At 37.6% G+C, this 20578-nt stretch overlaps 1 protein-coding gene across 1 annotated transcript in view; it reads left to right on the top strand.

The window, feature by feature from the left end:
* Nucleotides 1-20578, top strand: part of TRPM8 (transient receptor potential cation channel subfamily M member 8) — an 820991-nt gene that overhangs the window by 106558 nt on the left and 693855 nt on the right. The window contains 2 exon segments of the mRNA XM_044060289.1: nt 7414-7586; nt 12090-12264. Coding sequence (XP_043916224.1) covers nt 7414-7586; nt 12090-12264 — 348 coding nt within the window.

Raw genomic sequence — 20578 nt, 5'->3', positions numbered from 1 at the left:
AACCACATTTTTATGAGAAACAGGCCAAAAATATGAGGCAAAAATCTGGACACTGCGAAAATCTGTACAATTGGGAGGTATGATCTGACAATGCCTGTAGCTGATCTGAAAAAGTGCCACATCTTACAATTTCAATCTTCTTTGCATTTTGCTAAATAAAGTCGTAATACTCTTTTCTCAGTTATAAACATATGAATTTGTTATGTAGTGAGCATCAAAATACAATGGAGGTAGCAGCATACATAAACTCATATATTACTGAAACTGCTTTGAATGACAGTGCTGGTAAACTGAATCAAACCAAAACTTCCGTAAGTGAAGATTATAAGCTGAATGCATACATTTCTGTAACTCTGAAGTCTATATTGGAATGAATAGCATTAAACTATCTTTTGTAACTTCTGAACTGACTTCTGCCTTGAAAGTATCTCTCTTAATACCAAAACTCTCTACATTTCTTTCCTCAATTTTACATGCCTCCATAACCTTGGTTCCCAAGCTTTGTACCATCTAGAAAAGATTTATTATTTCAGATCCCTAATCTTTGAATATTTCCTATATGCCTGACTGACACATAACGAAATGTCCCCTAGCTCTGCATGTCTTTATCATTGTTTTTGCCTGAAAGTTATTCACTGAAACATATGTTTCTCCTGAAACTACATTTAATAAAACTAAATGTAAAATGTGAAATATAAAATTTAGATATAGGCCTGGTTTAAGATGGCTGCATTTCCAAGCCTATAGAAACTGAGTTATGAAACAGCTGCAAGCTAGAACATTACTATTCCATTATCATGTATTTATAACTGAAACTGAGACCTAGAAACAAAGATGACATTTTATTAATTACCAAATATTTCAGTAGTTACCCACCAGGTATGCACAAGCCAATGCATTTCTTTGTGCCGGTCCCAAGCCCAGATAAATGGGGAGGGTTACATCAGGAAGGGCATCCGGTATAAAACTTTTTCCAAATGACATATGCAGACAACAGTACAAATTTCCATACCAGATTGGTCGAGGCCTGGGTTAACAATGACCACCACAAATGCTGTTAGACAACAGGGTGCTGGCAGGAATTGGGCTACTGTTGACTGAAGGATAAGTAGAAGAAGAGGGAGAAGTCATGCCTGGATGCAGGAGGAGAGGAGGAAGGTTATGAGTATTGAAGTAGATGGCAGGAACTTTGAATGTTGGCAGTATGACTAGTAAAGGGAGAGAGCTAGCTGATATGATGGAGAGAAGGAAGTCTGATATATTGTGCATGCAAGAGACCAGATGGAAGGGGAGGAAGGCCAGGTGTATTGGAGGTGGGTTCAAATTGTTCTATCATGGTATGAATAGGAAGAGAAATGGGGTAGGGGTTATCCTGAAGGAACAGTATGCCAAGAGTGTTTTGGAGGTGAAAAGAGTGTCTGATAGAGTGACATTTATGAAGCTGGAAATTTATGGTGTAATGATGAATGTTGTTAGCGCAGATGCTCCACAAGTTGGGTGTGTGATGGATGATAAAGAAAACTTTTGGAATGAGTTGGATGAAGTGGTGGTGAGTGTACCCAAGGGTGAAAGAATGGTAATTGGAGCAGATTTCAATGGGCATGTTGGTGAAGGGAACAGAAGGGATGAAGAAGTGATCGATAGGTATGATGTTAAGGAGAGGAATGCAGAAGGTCAGATGGTAGTGGATTTTGTGAAAAGGATGGACATGGCTGTGGTGAATATGTATTTTAGCAAGCGAGAGGAGAATAGAGTGATATACAAGAGTGGAGAGAGATGCACACAGGTGGATTATATCTTATGTAGAAGAGCCAGTCTGAAGGAGATTGGAGACTGTAAAGTGGTGAGAGGGAAACTGTAGTTAGGCAGCATAGAATGGTGGTCTGTAAGATGATGTTGGTGATCAAGAAGAGGAGGAAGAGTGTGAGGGCAGCACCAAGGATCAAATGGTGGAAGTTGAAAAATGATGATTGTGAGATGGAGTTCAGGGAAGAGTTAAGACATGCACTGGGTGCAGTGAAGAGTTACCAAATAGCTGAGTAACTATAGCAGAGCTGGTAAGGGAGACAGCTAAAAAGGTGCTTGGTATGACATCTGGACAGAGGAAGGAGGACAAGGAGACCTTTTGGTGGAATGAGGAAGTACATGAGAGTATACAGATAAAGAGGTTGGCGAAGAAGAAGTGGGATTGTTACAGTAATGAAGAAAGTAGACAGGAGTATAAGGAGATGAAGTGCATGGCAAAGAGAGAGGTGGCAAAGGCTAAGGATAAGGTGTATGGAGAGTTGTATGAAAGGTTGAACACTAAGGAGGGAGAAAAGGACCTGTACCGATTGGCTAGACAGATGGACTGAGCTAGGAAAGATGTGCAGCAGGTAAGGGTGATAAAGGATAATGAGGGAAATGTACTCACAAGTGAGGAGAGTGTGTTGGGCAGATGGAAAGAGTACTTTGAGGGGTTGATGAATGAAGAGAATGAGAGAGAGAGAAGGTTGGATGATGTGGGGATAGTGAATCAGGAAGTGCAATGGATTAGCAAGGAGGAAGTAAGGACAGCTATGAAGAGGATGAAGAATGGAAAGGCTGTTGGTCCAGATGACATGCCTGTGGAAGCATGGAAGTGTTTAGGTGAAATGGCAGTGGAGTTTTTAACCAGATTGTTTAATGAAATCTTGGAAAGTGAGAGGATGCCTGAGGAGTGGAGAAAAAGTGTTTTGGTAATGATTTTTAGGAATAAGGGTGATGTACAGAGCTGTAGTAACTACAGAGGGATAAAACTGATCAGTCATAGCATGAAGTTATGGTAAGGAGTAGTGGAAGGTAGGTTAAGAAGGGAGGTGATGATTAGTGATGAGCAGTATGGTTTCATGCCATGGAAAAGCACTACCGATGCAGTGTTTGCTCTGACATTGTTGATGGAGAAGCATAGAGAAGGTCAGAAGGAGTTGCATTGTGTCTTTGTGGACTTAAAGAAAGGATATGACAGGGTGCCTAGAGAGGAGTTGTGTTATTGTATGAGGAAGTCAGGAGTGGCAGAGAAGTATGTAAGAGTAGTACAGGGTATGTATGAGGGTAGTCTGACAGTGGTGAGTCTGCGGTGGGAGTGATGGATGCATTTAAGGTGGAGGTGGGATTACATCAAGGATCAGCTCTGAGCCCTTTCTTATTTGCAATGATGTTTGACAGGCTAACAGTCGAGATCAGGCAGGAGTCCCCGTGGACTATGATGTTTGCAGATGACATTGTGATCTGTAGTGAGAGCAGGGAACAGGTTGAGGAGACCCTGGAGAGGTGGAGATATGCTTCAGACAGGAGAGGAATGAAAGTCAGCAGGACTAAGACAGAATATATGCGTGTGTGTAAATGAGATGGCTGATCAAGGAATGATGAGGATGCAAGGAGTAGAGCTGGTGGAGGTGGATGAGTTTAAATACCTGGGATCAACAGTTCAGAGTAATGGAAGTGTGCAAGAGAGGTGAAGAAGAGAGCACAGACAGGTTGGAGTGGGTGAAGACGAGTGTCAGGAGGGATTTGTGACAGACAGGTACCAGTAACAGTGAAAGGGAAGGTCTACAAGAGATAGTGAGACCAGCTATGTAATATGGGTTGGAGACAGTGGCATTGACAAAAAGGCAGGAGTCAGAGCTGGATGTGACAGAGTTAAAGATGCTAAGATTTGAACTGGGTGTGATAAGGATGGACAGGATTAAGAATAAGTATATCAGAGGGTCAGCTCAGGTTAGATGGTTTGGAGACAAAGCCAGAGAGGCAAGATTGTGTTGGTTTGGACATGTGCTGAGGAGGGATGCTGGGTATATTGAGAAAAGGATGCTAAGGATGAAGCTGCCAGGTAAGAGGAAAAGAGGAAGGCCTAAGATAAGGTTTATGGATGTGGTGAGAGTGGACGTGCAGGTGGTTGGTGTGACAGAGCAAGATGCAGAGGACAGGAATAAATGGAAACAGATGATCTGCTATAGTGACCCCTAATGGGAACAGCTGAAAGATGAAGAAGGAGAAGAAGAAGATTCATATTATTAAGCTCAACAAGAAATAAGACCATTGATCCAGAAGAATGTCACTCAGAAATGTCTGAAGAGCCAAGTATTTCCATCCTACGCTTACTAATTAAATTCATGAAATATGAATTGTTTTGGCATTAAAATATTGATGAAGATTGTTTCTTCTTCTTGGGAAATGGCCATTTGTTAATTCTTGATGACAGAATATTACTATGACCAAGTTAACTATCACAAGACAGAGAATTTAAATCTGATCTTTGCTATTTTTTCTTTTGTTAACTAAGTAAATGAGCTGATATATTCTTCTTCTTTCGGCTTTTTCCCGGTTAGGGGTCGCCACAGCAGATCACCTGTCCACTCATGATTGGCAGTGGAGTTTTACAGTGTCGAGCTGCCAGCCCAGCGCCCAACCTTCCACAGAAGGCACACACATGCACACACTCACACCTAGGGCCAATTTAGAGTGTCCAATCCACCTACAGCATGTCTTTGGGATGTGGGAGAAAACCGGAGCACCCGGAGGAAACCCACGTGACCACAGGGAGGACATGCAGACTCCGCACAGAAGGCACCCCAGCCAAGAATTGAACCGGAGAACCTCTTGCTGTGAGGTGGCAATGCTAACCGCTGCACCACTGTGGCCGCCCAAGTAAATAAGCTGATATAACAGGTCTATATTATATTCTTGAAAGCTGGCAATGTCGAAACTGACATTGTAGACATGAGAATATCTAACGCTCAGAATCTCGAGCGTGTAAATGGAAATCTCTGTAAGGGGAGATTTGCATTTACTGCAATGTAGTGTGGTCTCGGAGTTGGTATATTTATGTAGTGGGGGGAGTGGGGAGTGTACCCCGTTAGGGTACTTTTTTCTTTTTTGTCTTTTTATAAGGTCGATATTTGAAGACATCGACCATATGGTGTCGACCATATGTTGTTCAATGTTTTCAAATGTCAATCTTATAATATAGACCCGATATAACATGGCGTAAGTTCAGCCATGTGCTGCACTAGAGGTAGAAAGGGAGTTATTTCTTTATTATTTATACCATTCATGTGGCTCAAAATTAATTTCTGTATGAACATAGATTACAGAAATCATACACCTTAATTATGAGTGTGATGAGATCCACCCAGAGCACTTCTATGGATAATTCTGGGGTTATGGTTGTTTTGTAGGAAGTAGTGTGACAGCAAACCACAATGTATGGTCTGTTGCATTCTATGATGCTACACAGACAAACAGATAAAAACAAAAATACAAATAGCTAGCAATGTAGTTGTGCAGAAAATTACTTTATTAACTTGAACACCCTTATTAGGAGAAAAGGAGACAAACCAATTTTGTCATGACAGTGACTTCCTCAGTTTTACCTAGAAATTACTCCTATAGCAATCCTTTAAATAGCAAAAATTAATGTCATCTGAACATTCATGTTCATGTGAACAGACCTCTACCAATCATTAATAAACCAAACATAATTAAGTCAGCATTATTTTATTCATTGAATAGCTTGCCACTTACTTAAATAGCTGTTATTGTTCACACACCTTTTTCCAATTTAACCCTCAGTCCTCGTGGAGCATTTTGTTTTTTTTTTTATGATACACTTTCACATATTTTAATGTCATACAAACTATCTATCTTTTTTATTAGCATTGTGTAGTTTTGAGGAAAGTACCATCATGACAGAATAAAGAAAACATGTAGATAAAAAAAAATACAAAACCCACTTGCAAATATTTTGGGAAGTGCCTTTCTTGACTCCCTAACATTTATATTCTCTTCTTGTTTTCTATAATTACCAAAAGCAGAAGAAAAAACATGGATAATTCAAACTAGCTACTGTTTCCTTATATCGACTGTGTTTGAGAATTTGCTGTCTAAAGATCTGGATACTTACACGGCATTTTATGGCAGGTTACTTTATATTCTGCTACTCTTTTTTTACACCTACAAGGTCTGAATAGCTGTCTTCAACAGACTTTGACTCTTCCCTCTTTCAAGCTTTCTGAGCAGCAAACATGATCATTTTCTCAAGAATCCAAGTAGAAATTACCTTCATTAATAACTTATTTTGTGGATCATGCTGGTGTCAATATGCTTATGTGGTAGCCATTTGAAATGTCGGGACCCGCTACTGTGAGTCCTGTAATATGGAGACTGAATGGTCAAAAAAATGGACTTAGATATAAAGTTTAAGACAAATGTTTCTCAGAATATTCTTTTTTCTCAGAGGTATGTCGATCTCAGAGTTTTATATATATATATATATATATATATATATATATATATATATATATATATATATATATGTATGGGTCTACTTTAAACAAGTGAATGCTCATTTGAATGAAACTCATGTAACTGAAACCAAGTTATTGAAACTTCAAAATAACATTAAAATAACAAAACTCAAAAACACTTACTGACTTGCAGTCAGTTGCAGCAGTAGCTAACTGGATAGAAATATGCTCTTTTCCACAAAGTAGTACAATCTTGGAGTTGTTATATTTAAGTTATGGGGGTGTGGGGCTTAGCCCCCACATGGGGGGCTGCAGGGGGGGCATGACCCCCCTACAAAAACGATATACATACTTTTTTGTCATGTTACTTTAAAGTACTGTGATCTTATGGGAAGAGTTAGTAATAGTATGGTGGTGTAACGGTGTTTGGTGATTTATTTTATTTGTGTGTTTGTTTCCAGAAGGTGATGGTTTTCCAGTAAGTTATTTTTAAATTTTTGAGATTCATTATTTTAATGTTGGTCTTGGTTATATCGGTTTTGTTCAAATGAGAGTGTGCTTATTTGAAGTAGACCCATATATATATATATATATATATATATATATATATATATATATATATATATATATATATATATATAGGTTTGGGTGGTGTGGGGTGCAGAGAGGCATGCCCCCTGCAAAAAAGAAAGTTTAAATGCGAAGAGCAATGTTTGAGATTCGCTATTCTGCATTTTCAATCAGTGTGTTGGCACATGGAATTTTGAGTGAAGACATTTCAAAAGGGATCCTTTGTTATGCCTGTTTTAATAATTACACAAATGCATGTAAATAAATGATTAGAAAATTATTTGAGAGTTATGATAGAACATTTTTCTTCATAGTGCAGCAGATGTCAAATACATCTAAAAGAGGAAATAATGAGGGCTAAGTTGGTAAACAGATAACATGAGTATTATAAAAAGTAAAGGTGAAGGAAGACAAGAATGTGCTTATGTTCAGACAGGATGAATTGCTAGTAAGAAAAACAGGAAAACATAAAATAGATGTCTAGTTGAGATAAAACTTTTATAGGATTACTTTAGTAAAATAAATGTTATATATCAGAAACTATTCATGTATATTTAATGTTTTTTACTTTCCACAGGTGCCTGGATAATTACTGGTGGAGTTCATTATGGTGTTATGAAATACATTGGGCAAATGGTGCGAGACAACACCACCAGCAGAAGCTCTGAGGACAAAATCGTAGCTATTGGCATTGCAGCCTGGGGAATGATTCGTAATCGAGAAAGCCTCATAAGGCCAGCTGATGTAGAGGTACATTTTATCTCTACTATTTCTGATTGTAAACATTTGTGCACCTCTAGTCTAAAAAAATCAAAGTAACAGAAGCTGACATGTTAAGATTTATAATATATGGAATAACAAATATCTTTATTTTAAAAGTAAATCAACATGTCATTTGCTGTAGAAGATGTGTCATAAAAACAAGTTCTTCAGTTACAAGCATCATACAAATTGCTCTATTTTCTTATTTTTATGTTGTATTTGCTTGACAATGTGCATGGATTTTTGAGTATCTACAGTTTCGAAAAAACTACTGTCTGGGCAGCTCATGTTTGTACTTTTCTGAAGTGATGTCTCTGCTCATCATTCACTTTCCAGACTGTTTAAGTATTTAATACATTTAGTTAAACATTTCTATTACCTGTTTTTTCTACTGAAAATCAGCAGAACAGTGGCATTCTGTAAAAATCCTGAATAATAAACCTAATTTATAAAAACTACTGAGAAAATTAAACTAAATATAGAAGACTACTCATCACAACTAATGCATGAAACATCTTTGCTTTCTGGAGGTTTATATTTGGACAATATGGCAACTTTATGATACATCAACTAGAACTATATTTGACTCACTATGCCTGGAGACTGTGTGAATGACTTATGTCACTTCCTGGTTACCATCTATATTTCTGGAGAGTTAAGGTCACTGATGAGCAAGCTCAAGTGACTGCTGCTGCTGCCACCCCTTGATTGGTCCGTCAGCACCTCAGTATCTTAGAAACTTTTCTGGAAATGGGGAAAACCCTGCTGTGTCCTGTTTTCTTCCATGACCAATACCAAGTGCAGCAAACTTTTGCTGTTATTCTATAAGTTGGGAATACCAACCTACTTCCATATTTTTCCTGTTTTCTCTGATGACAAAATTCATTCAGATGTTAAAACTACACAATTCCAACGTTATCCGCATAGCTTCTCAGTGGCTGTGAAAGATGTGGTTCACTCTTGTAGTGATTAACCTTCTGCAGAAGACCCTGTTCATAACCCATATGTTAAGCATGAATGAATAACCCAGGCCTATCTTCCTTGCAGCTGGCCACATGGCTTCTTGACTGAAAGCATCCTGTCATCTTCTCAAATTTGCAGCACTAAGAAAAATAATAAGGGTCGAGGGATATGTTTTTTTTCTATGTTAGCTAATGCAAAATGATTAGAGCCCTTTCCTGTCCCTATTTTTTGTGGTTCTGAACTATTTTGCAGATACTTGTTGATACTAGGCTCAGTCATTTGTCAATTACAATTCAACTAGCTACCATTGATTAACTTGCCGAAAGTAAGCATAACTTACTCAAACAGCACTTTTTATTAATTCATTCGCAGTTAATAGCAGAGAATCTTCAGACCTTCTAACAATTATGCAGTTCCTGCTTGGAGAGTTTTCACCTGAGCTATTTTACAGATAATACAGTTATGAAAACTGCCTTTAAACACATTTAAGTATATTGAGAACTGTAATACTAACAAAGTATAAACATAAAACTTGTTCTGCAGACAGTTCCAGTAAATCACACAAAATGTATTTTGTTATTGAAATGATACCATCAGCTGTTAATATAACCTTTAATACCTCTGTTATCATTGTAAAGATGCCCTTACTGTCAGTAGGACTTTTGTTCACCCTGATGTAGTCTTTTGTTGCTGTAAATCAGTCGTATTGATGCCATTTGTTCTTTGAGATTAAGTGTAAATATCTGAGATACAGTGCTAGTTAAACTTCAGGTATCAGTGTGCAATTTTCCAACATTATGTAAACGTTCATTGTTGCAGTGAAGTACCACATAAGCCCCTTCTGGCTGAAGTTATTAACAGAAATTTTAGTACTGCATACATTCATAATTTTGCATGACATTAGGTCATGTTACCTTACTTACTGACTATCCCATGTGGTTTAGAAACCATTCTTGATCTGTGGTATCGACTCTGCCTGTGAAATGGTTTTACACAATACTTCCATGTAGACCCTGCCCAAAATATTTACATATGTATGATATTTCTGCAAATTGGCATAATTATTGCTAAATACATATAAATGCCTGCAAGTTGGTGGTGGATATTTTGTAATCTGAAATAGACAAAATGATATGCCCTAGCTCTATTTTAAGGAGATTAAAAACGGAGTCTTTCAGAAATAAGACATAATCTTTCTGGTTTACACAGATGGATTCAAATTAATGATGTGTGTTGCTAGAATTCATCAATGCAAGCCAGTCTATTCAAACATTCAGATATGAGATAATTACATGAACAACAGTAACTGCAACATACTATGGAAACATTAAAAGGTGACAGCTGTGTGACTTTATAAATTATTGTCTTATGTATAGTATATGCAATATATGTAGCATGCTGATTATGATCCAAAACTGCCAAAAAGATTAGTCTGTTATGCACTTTTCTAGCATCAGAAAAGTACATAACTGCTTTTGTAGTGTGTGGAATGCTGTGATTATACTCTGATATTGGGGAAAAGATAAACTTGTTAAGCTCTTCCCTAGCACAAGATTAAATAGCAGCATTTAGAGATGCTTAACAAAAGTTTGTTATATACTCCTAAGTGCTGTTATGATTAGGTCTCATGTTAGAGATATCGCTGGCTGGCAAAGAATGCTGACAAAAGGTCAAACAAAAAATGTGGCAGAACAAAGTGTCTAACAGCTTTTAAAATCCTGTTTACCTTTCGTCTGAAACGCAGTTTGCTTCTGACTGCTGTATCTCTCATCTGTCTCTGATTTTGTCTCACATTTTTGCCATGTCCCTCATAAAATCTTTGATTTTTTTTCTGGAAATCACCAGGGATTACAACTGATCAATAATGCCACTCACTGACTTATTATACTTCTTAATATTGTTCAGAAAATGCATGTTGATGCAAAACCTGTTGTTCTATTAATTTTTAAAGTGAATTAGATTTGTGTCCATGTCTTAAAAATATAATAAGCAAGTTGTGATCACAGACCCAGTTATAATCCTCTGTGTTATACATCTTTTGACGCTTTTATGCTATAGTCTCATGCAGCCACCAATGAGTAGTATTGGAAGTATACTTTGTGTGTGTATACATATATATATTATATATATTATAAATATACTATAAGTATGTATATATCATAAATATTTATTATAAGTATAATTATAATTATATTATATATACTCTGTATCCTACGGCCTGCTAAAAGGTGACCTGTGTCTGACATACAAGGCATCCTCCAACCCATTACTGGTGGATTTACTATACTTCAGCGAATCAAATGGCATCACTAGTACTCAGTCTAGGGATCTAAACCTCTTCTGCACAAACAACAGAACAGTTTGGGGGGGCAGGTATATTTCACAGAGGATAAATCTGATGTGGACCTCCACATAAAACAAAATCTATCCCTGTCCATTTTCAAGTGAAATGTAGATCTATGGATGAGAAACATAAAATGTACCCCTTCACTGCTCCATGTAATACTAATGGACAGATGCGGCTCCTACATGCTTTGCCTGATGCATGGGTCCCCTCAAATTTTCTATAGTATGATCCCAGTTATTCTCATTAGAGGTAATATATAGTTATCAACCATGAAACAGGTAAGGCCAGTCTATAACCAAAAGGGACAGGTTATTTTGAGCACAGAAAGGGAAATTGGCTAGTCTTAAAATGGCCCTCAAGGTCAGTTAGTCTAGTACTTACCTATGAATCTATAGAAGCTTTAGTAACTTTAAAAAATACCCTTTGTGCTGCTACACAAAAATAAAACTGCAGCAGAGTGAAGACTAAAAGCTTTTAAAACTGTTCATTCTTTAGAAGTGGTCTTCACATCTGGCTGCTGTCTGTACGCCACTGCTAAATGTCTCATATATTTAAATGCTGTAAAACACTTGTTTTCTGTATAGCTTGTAGTACATTGGAGCAGCTAAATCTTAATGTACTACAAAAAATTATGAGCTAGTTTCTCCAAAGAGCGCCCACTAATTTAATGGATTTCAAGATTCATCTCGAGCTTTGCTCTTATAAGAAAAAAATATAAAAGAAAAAAGAAAATATAAGTTACTACTAGGCTGACTGCTCTTGCAAGCCATTTTAAGCCTAGCCAATTAACCCTTGTGAGACTCAAACCCTGCACCTTGTGTTTGTAAGGCAAACACCTTAACCATTAGGCCACCCTCCCAACCCTCATTCTTGAAATGAATTTCTTGACATCTATTTCTCAAACAGATAGCAAGTGATTATGATCAGAGATTCCATCATATTTCTATATGTTACACCTAGTTATGACTCATTTATATATGTTCAAATGTTATTTTACCTGTTAACTTGATTTTGATCAGCAAAAGCAGATGAAGGAAAAAATATGGTAGAGATATGGTTGAATAATGTATTGTTGTATTTTTGCCACTGCCTTCATGTGTGAAAAATCTGAACAATGACAAAAGCTGCAGTCACATAATGAAAAGAAAATGTCTGATGCTTTTGTTTTTTCTTTTTCCTAGGGCCATTATGTAGCACAGTATGAAATCGATCAAGCTGACAAGGACAGCTTGTATTGCTTAGATGACAACCACACCCATTTAATATTAGTGGATAATGGTTCCCATGCACACTACACAATTGAAGCTAAAATTAGAACGGAATTAGAGAGATATATTTCTGAAAGCAGCAACCCTGGTTAGTATGCTTTTCAAGTATTTGTTAAATAAAATCAAGTAGGGAGTTTGTTGCTTTCTATTTTGATTGTTTTTCTGTCATTGCATATGAAACAGTACATCTGAATAGTTGTATAGGTTTATTTGACCGATCTGAGAGTTTTAATCTCTTCAAGGGATGTGATCAGAGTCATATGCCAACCAAAGAGAAGTTGTGGGAATTAACCCAGAGTTGTGAATTCACCTCATCATGCGACATATTTGCATTTATACTACTGATAGTGACTTTCATATCATGTAAGACGTACCCACAAGACTGTTTTTCTGCCTTCCAACCACTGCTTACTGTTACTGGGATAGGTTCTGTTTCACCCACAACCCTGCATTGGATAACATGGGTATCAGAAAATAAATGTATGCATGACAATAACTGTTGTGCTTTAGTTGTGGTTCTTCGTGTTTTTTCTTAATTCTGAAGTTCAGTGCTGATTTCCTTGACTCTGATATACTATGTTAACTGCTAATACTTCATCCGCATGCCACTTAAAATTATATGCAATGTTATAGCCATATAATCTATATCATGCTTATATGGTGATTCTTTTTTTTTTACTTCCCATTATATTATATAATATACATTTTGTCCTTGCCAGTAAAATGCACCCCTATGACACATACATTTGCAATAATTATTTACACTGTTGTAGTCCACATTATGGAAACAGGGTGGATCGCCTCTGTTTAATGTTCTGCTTCTAGTGTCTCCAATGGATGGTGCTCTGAAAATTTGTAGTCTAATGTGAAATGGTTTCCCTCTGAGACTTTTGACAAAATTGAGTTATATTGTCACAGTTAAAACAAACATCCAATACCTCTAGTACAATAAGTGGTAGTAATAAAGTGGTCAAACGATGTACCAGAATAAAATATTTGTTCTCAAAATTAAAGTCATGTACTTTCATCTATACAATGAGACTACATCAGAACTTCCACTGTAGGGATGAAAGCGCTTGACTTTAGTTTTGTGAATAAAGATTTTATTTTGTTACATTGTCCGCTGTTTTTATTGGAATCTCAATCTGTTTACAATGGTTTGGAGACTTTTTGTTTGTTTTAGTAATGAAGTGCAAATAGCAACTGTTTAGTATAAGCTAAGCTTTACAGCAGTAACATTCATTAGATTCTAGACCATAAACTGGACTATATAAGTCATAATAAATGGAGTAAATATTTTTTTCTTATTTTTGCAAACAATTTCACTACCTTAGTGACGAAGAAAGTTATGAACAAAATGTCAGCTGCATTTTGTTCATCCAGAGCTGAGCTTTGTTAGCAGACTAAACAGGTATTTTTGCTCTTTGCTGAAATATTTGGAGAAATGCAAAAATAATAATAAAATGTTTATGAATAATATTTAATACGTCTTTAATATCAATTCAACTGCATTGTCCATTATGTAACCTTTAAGATTAAATATTTTAATAGCGTGCATGTGGTGTGGTTATGTATTCACTAGGATAATCCTAGAGAAATACCTGGAGGCAACATTAGAGTTTAGTAAGTGTTTGTTTCTAAATACTGTTAGATCCGCCAGCTGTCAGGGGGATTACTGAATAGTAAGTCAAGTGGGATGTCTAATGATTAGCTCAAAGTGGAGTCATTAAAATTTATTCAGTTTCACTTAATCAAAAAAGGATGCCTCCTTGAAACCAAAGCATTTGCTCAAGGGTAATGAACTACCTCTACAATTCAGAGAAAAAGGGAACTTCCTGACCATGATGGTCACCATTACAACAGGCATCTTCCCTTAAACCACCATATTTTGAACAGTATAATAAGAAGGCAGGTTCAGCAAAGTAATTTTCACCCAGTGAACAACAGTATGTATTTTAATTTGTTTGACAATATTTCCTAGATATGCAGTCCTATGTTACTTATTTTGGACTTGCCTCAGTAACCTACTTTTTTTGCATTCTTGGGAGACATGGGACCACATTACAAAAGAGTTTTTTTCTCAGTATAAGTCTGTCCTGTTTCCAAAAGGTTTGCTCTCAATGTAAGTGACTTACTTTAGTGTAAGGTCTATCTATAAACTGACTTGCTATAGGGACAGGATTCCAAAACACCTGCTCTCAGTGTAATTAGTCATTTACACTGAAAGCAAGTCTTTTGGAATTGGGGACATGGTATTCCTATTACCTAAAATAATCTTCCAAGTTCTCTGAAGTGGGAGATAAACTGATGTTAAAGTATTTAATTTGTTCATCTTTGAAAACATTTCTTCTTTAATTAACATGCTGCACTTTCTATTTTATTTGAACTTATGACATTTCTGAAAAGAAATTTCTGATTATTCATCACCTTAGTTATGCATTCTTCAATGCATTTTTCATTAGATCATTTGTTACTCCTTTTAGATCCATTTGTGTTTCATTCAGTTTTTAAAAGTTATAATTTGTTGCATTCCTTTTAATGGTTAGATTGTATTTTTTCATATATACAGTTTTGAATTCCTGCACTTCCAGCGATTTGATTGGATTTTGCTCATATCCAAACTATGTTTTCTTAATTTTAAACAGTTTACTATTCAGTCCCATAAATATCCATGATACTAAACAGAATGACTGAGCACAGACAAAATATAGAGAAATCTATTACTTTAGCAAAGGAAATGTCCCCTGTATGTTTGTTTCTCACTAAGCATCCAAATCATTTGGGGTGTGGGAGGAGAGGATAGAATACAACCCTTTAGTGTAAGCCTGTCAACTCTTTCAGTTTTTCACATCTTCCACATCACAAGCAATCACAGCTAAAACAAAATGTAATCTTTTATGTTATTTTTTCAAGTAATGGAAATTGTCAGCCGTAGAACAGTTCAATATTCATGTTATCCTTTGCAATGTCAGTGATACTGAAACTGCATTTAACTCACAGATACATGACAGACTTTGATGCCAGAGAATTCATCTTTGATGAAATCTCTTATAAGGACCTGAGGCATGAAACCTAAATCTATCTTCCTAAAATAATCCTGGATTTTAGTGAACATGTGTTATGACAGCAATCTAGACATGCCAGTTTGAACGTCTTTACTGCTCCTAGAATAAAATGCTGCTCTATAACAGCATACAACCTTGTTCTAGCATAACATTAAGAAGGTGTATACAAAGTTCTTAAACATGAAACCACTGACCTAAAATATTAAATATTTAATGTAATACAAACAGAATATTCCAATTTGGTAGTGAAAATGGCAGAAATAAAGTCTTCAGTGATAACCCCTTCAATCTAATAAGAATGCCTAAAGTTCAAAGTGCAACAGTACATAAAAACATGTAAATAAAAAAGAGGGGACAGAAATTGAATTTTTTTAATAATTAGGTAGTAAATAACATATATTTGTCAACCAGAATAGTAAAGTAGGTCCAGATGTGAGGTGTCAGTAATAAAGTTGTGAAACCCCCATATAAACACAAGTGCCCCATACAGTATAGTCACACAAGAATAAATGTAATCAAAGCACATAGGGGGATGTCAGAGAAAGTAGACAAAATTATAATATGTCAGGAATGGTGAATCAATCCCATACAGCTGATAGTCTATAAAATAAAACATAAGCAATGCTATGCATTGCACAGCTATGCTTACTGGGTGTAAACATTGCTTAACTCATTACTTCCAAGTGACACCTCGTGGTGCATCTGCAGTTAACTCCTACTGACATCTCTAGGCATCAAATTTGCTTGTTCATACTTGCATCAATAATTCTAAAACCATGCTATGTACAAGGTTTTAAAGTTTTCATCTTAAAGCTTACACAATAGCAAACTCAATTTTGTTAATATTTGACCTCTGTCTGGTGCAGGTAAATATATATTAACTGTTTTTTTCATGATATTAAATTATATAGATGTAATTTTCATATTTTTCTAAATATCTCAACAACCAAGTAACACAGACAGAACACCTTAGCCTCATATGCAAGCTCTCAGCTAGATAAATAAAATGCTGCTGACAGCGTGTGTGTAACTTGAGTGGTTGCTAAGAGATTGTAAATTGTTTACAAATTATTACAAACATAATAGTTAAAATGTGTACTGTTAATTATAAAATTCAGTTTAAGACGTAGAACCTAAAGAATACTACCACTATAAAAATAGTTTGTGCTGAAGGGCTTGCCATTTATACTTCTTTCATATCCCTTATGGTGGTTCTATAGATATGAACATTTACTTGAAATGTGAGGACATAATTTGATTCTTTCAAAAGGCTTAGGCTCCACCCACTGGAAATTACAATGCAAACTTCCTGAGCTCCATTGGAGTGAATGAGTTAAATATGAATGGTAAGCAATAAGTAGCTCAGCTAAGTGGATTTGACCATTGGTAAGCAGTGCTATACCTGCCCTTTAAGCACTGCCAACCTTAGCTAAGCAGGTTCCCCATAGCTTAGCTTAGCTCAGCATATTCCAAACTGTTAATCATGGCAAAGGGCAGGAAATTGGTCATATTTAAACCTTGCAGGCAGGAATGCAGCTCATAACTGGTTATAGTTCCCCACTGTAGGCAGTATGGCAGGTGTTGGAGAGGGCATGTGCTTTTGGGCACATCACTGGGGCATACAGGAGTCCAAGGTCATGGTAGGACTCCTTGTTATAAACCATGAAGTGAGACTGCTGCAGGACCAGTACCAGGGCTCCCAATACAAAATGGAGGCCTGGTAAGGTCTCACTCATGATTTCACCAGTGCCAACGGCATCCCTCAGATTGGTGAACAGGTCCGGCACCACTATGCCAGCTTGAAGCAGAGGACGAGGGAGCTCCTGGACTAGTGGGTCCAAGAAGCATGGCAGAGGGGTGATGTCCCTGGCCTGTGTAAGTATTCATACTGGTAACTGTTTACCAAAGTCCAGCCTGTGTATGTGATGGATAGGTATGCATAAATGTTTCTCTATCTTCTTTACAGCTCCAGTTGAGCGAGCTGTGAACCAGAAAGCCCATGCAAGCAGGTTGCAAAGGCTGCATCGCGAGGCTGGTGAGTAACAATCTAGCTTGTACTATTCATACCAAACAAATATAAAGAAGTAGAATGTCACCTGGCAGTATTAAAAATGGGTATGGTTTGTACTGAGTAAACCAGACAATATTACAGTAATAGTCTCATATAGGTTATATATAAATAAAACTGTGACTGCCTGTCAATAAAATTCAAAACCCTGGACTGGTTGTGCTTACTCTGGTATGGTATGAATTGAAATGCGTACAGGTTATGCATTGCAACTATAGCTCTGCACACATTAGACAATCGAGTCTCATCTGACAAAGTGCCTCTGTAAGACACAAGATTAACTGATATGAAATGTTTCATGCACCAAGATCTGATATCTGAATAGTAATGCTGTGTTAACCACTGTTTTCCACACTATGCTATGTCAAAAGGTATGTATAGAAATGTATGTATAAGAATGTTGTAATTACAAGATCAGATTGTACAACAAAGAGAGAATGAGATAGAAATCATTCAAGAAAAAGATAGCAGTTTCTCAATAGCTCTGTCTGATAAAACAAAAACTTGTATTTTTAGCAGAAACAGCCACGGATCAAATCCCTTTAGTGGTGGTAAGCTGTATGCATTATTTCAACTAGGATTTTGTGAATATGTGTAGAAACAGTCAGGTAGTGTCAACATAAATTCCCTCCACAGGTCTTCCAGGTAAAATAAGGTATAAAGTAGCTATAAGAAGGCTATAGTAATACTGTGTCCAACACCCATGGTCCAACCCCAAGGCTGCAAATGACAGCAAAATAAGTACATACGTCAAGTGGTCTCCTCCAAGAAATGCTCAAACGTGTCATGCTGCCACAGCTACTGGTCCCTGCTGCCAACAACCAGGATGAACGATAGAAATCAAGGCAGAGTATGGCAGTAGCACACACACACACACACACACACACACACACACACACACACACACACACACACACACACACACACATACACACACGCAGTATCAGTGCACATATGTAACCCTATGTGAATATGGGTAGAAACAGTCAGGTAGTGCTTACACAGATTCCCTCCTCAGGTCTTCCAGGTAAGAGAAGGTATAAAGTAGCTATAAGAAGACAGTAGATATACTGTGCCCAACACCCATGGTCCAACTCCAAGGCTGCAAATGACAGCAAGATAAGTACATACAAGTGGTCTCTCCCAAGAAATGTTAAAAAGTGTCATGCTGTCGCAGCTACCGGTCCCTGCTGCCAACAACCAGTGTGACCAATAGAAATCAATGCATAGTATGGCAGTAGCACACACACACACACACACACACACACACACACACACACACACACACACACACACACACACACACACACACACACACATACACACACATACACACACAGTGTATGACGGCACATATGTAACCCTGATTATGTGAATATGGGTAGAAACAGTCAGGTAGTATTAACAAACATTCCCTCCACAGATCTTCCAGGTAAGAGAAGGTATAAAGTAGCTATAAGAAGGCTGTAATTATACACTGTGTACAAACATACCACTGCCCAACCCAAGGCCATAGGTTGTTGTAATAATACCTGTAGAATAATGATTAGAGCAATGATCATTAAAGCTGTGACCACTGCAAGAATCTACAATTGTTAATTGACATCTCTCTCTCCCCCACCTTATCATCACCAATAATCTAAATACATAAATGAATGGGTATGTTTTCCACCAAACCTACTGTTGGAACATGTGTCCTGTTGTCCTACAAATGCTGAAATATATTCCAATTAGTGTTCCCTGTTCAAATACTATCATTGGTGGCCTGTTGCTATCAATGTAAACTGCATGCTGGTGTAATGCCCACTGTGGTTCCATACATGCAAGTGTTCTGTTTGCTATGCAAATGTTCCAAATCTGTTCCTTTGGGTTAATGGGAATATTCATGGATGCTGTTATAACTAATCCTGGAATGTGTTTACCATTACTAACCAACATATGTTCTAAAACTGCAACACCATAGCACGTCTGGGAAGGCCGATCCCAGGGGATCTGCTTCTCCCACCTCATCTGGGCATGGCACTGGGCCCCAGCATGTCTGGGAACCAGCCCGGGACCTCCTCGTCCACTGGTCCTGCACCACCTTCTGGCAGAACTGCCTCAGGAGATGGGGATCATCCCCTCCAGGTGCAGGCTGAAACCAGGTCCAGGGTCTGGTGCATAGCGAGCTCTGCAAAGAATTGGGAGATCTGCTACACCAGCTTGAGGTGTATTTAGAGGGTCAGCCTGCTCTTCCTGCTCAGCTCCCAGTACAGCGAACTTTGGGGCCGTGAAGGTGCAGTGGTAACTGCCCATGGGTGGGGACCTCAGTGCCACTGTATCCATTTGGGGGCTCAAGGACTTCTGATTACCAAACACCCCTCCCTGTCCAAGGTGTTTACCCCCCCACATGGGTCATATACCACCCCTGTATGCTGTCTTGTCTGTCCTGTCTGTATTCCTACCAATCTACCTCCCCAAATATACCTACTATAATTCTCCAACATCTCACTCTCACCTTAAAAGAAAAAAAATGGCAATATGTTCCCAAAAAAAAAAAATGTCGCCCCATACATAGTTGCCCATTTCGTATACATTTCCAGTGAACACATGTAATCTGATCTAATTGGCTTCACAACACATTACTGTTGTCCTCACCCCTCTCACAGGGGTTTGAGTGTCCACATTTACCTCCAAATTCAGTATATATGCACAGCTGTTGCTGTAGGAGAAATGGACAGCTATGGACCTTCCCTACACCCATCCTTCACATCCCTAGCTATCTTTCATATTGTCTTTCCAACTTTGTGCCCCCTTTTTCACCACTTTCCTATCACCCCTTTTTTCTTTTCTTTTAAAGAAATTAGCACAGGGGTATGTGGGAGTAAGCAGTAGTAATCAGGAATAAGCCTGTTTGTGAGGTGCTAAGCAATGCCTACACAGATTAAGCACTTTTAAGGTGAACTGTCTGTCAGCATAGTTAACCGGAAGTTAGCATCGCTTACCACCACGCAAACCCATGCAAACATGCTTACAACTGCTTAAAAGTGCCTTAATCACTCTGTATTCAACAGCCCTTGTTCTTCCCAGCAACAAAATAATCAACCCTTGCAAGGTTTGAACCCATGCCTTTGGGCACCATAGCCAGAGCAATTTACCACTAAGCCATCAGAGCTGTAGCTATGTCTTATGTTTTTTCAAACATATCATTCAGCAGAGTCATTCAACAGTAGGCAAAAGGTTTGCCAACATTAGTCATGTGCTGTACATAGATATAAATGTATATGTGA

Source organism: Protopterus annectens, chromosome 2.part0 (assembly GCF_019279795.1).
Source record: "Protopterus annectens isolate FY-2018-M chromosome 2.part0, PAN1.0, whole genome shotgun sequence".
NCBI classification, from domain to species: domain Eukaryota; kingdom Metazoa; phylum Chordata; order Ceratodontiformes; family Protopteridae; genus Protopterus; species Protopterus annectens.
Note: the sequence above shows the minus strand (reverse complement) of the source record. Positions and strands in the feature narration are given on the sequence as shown.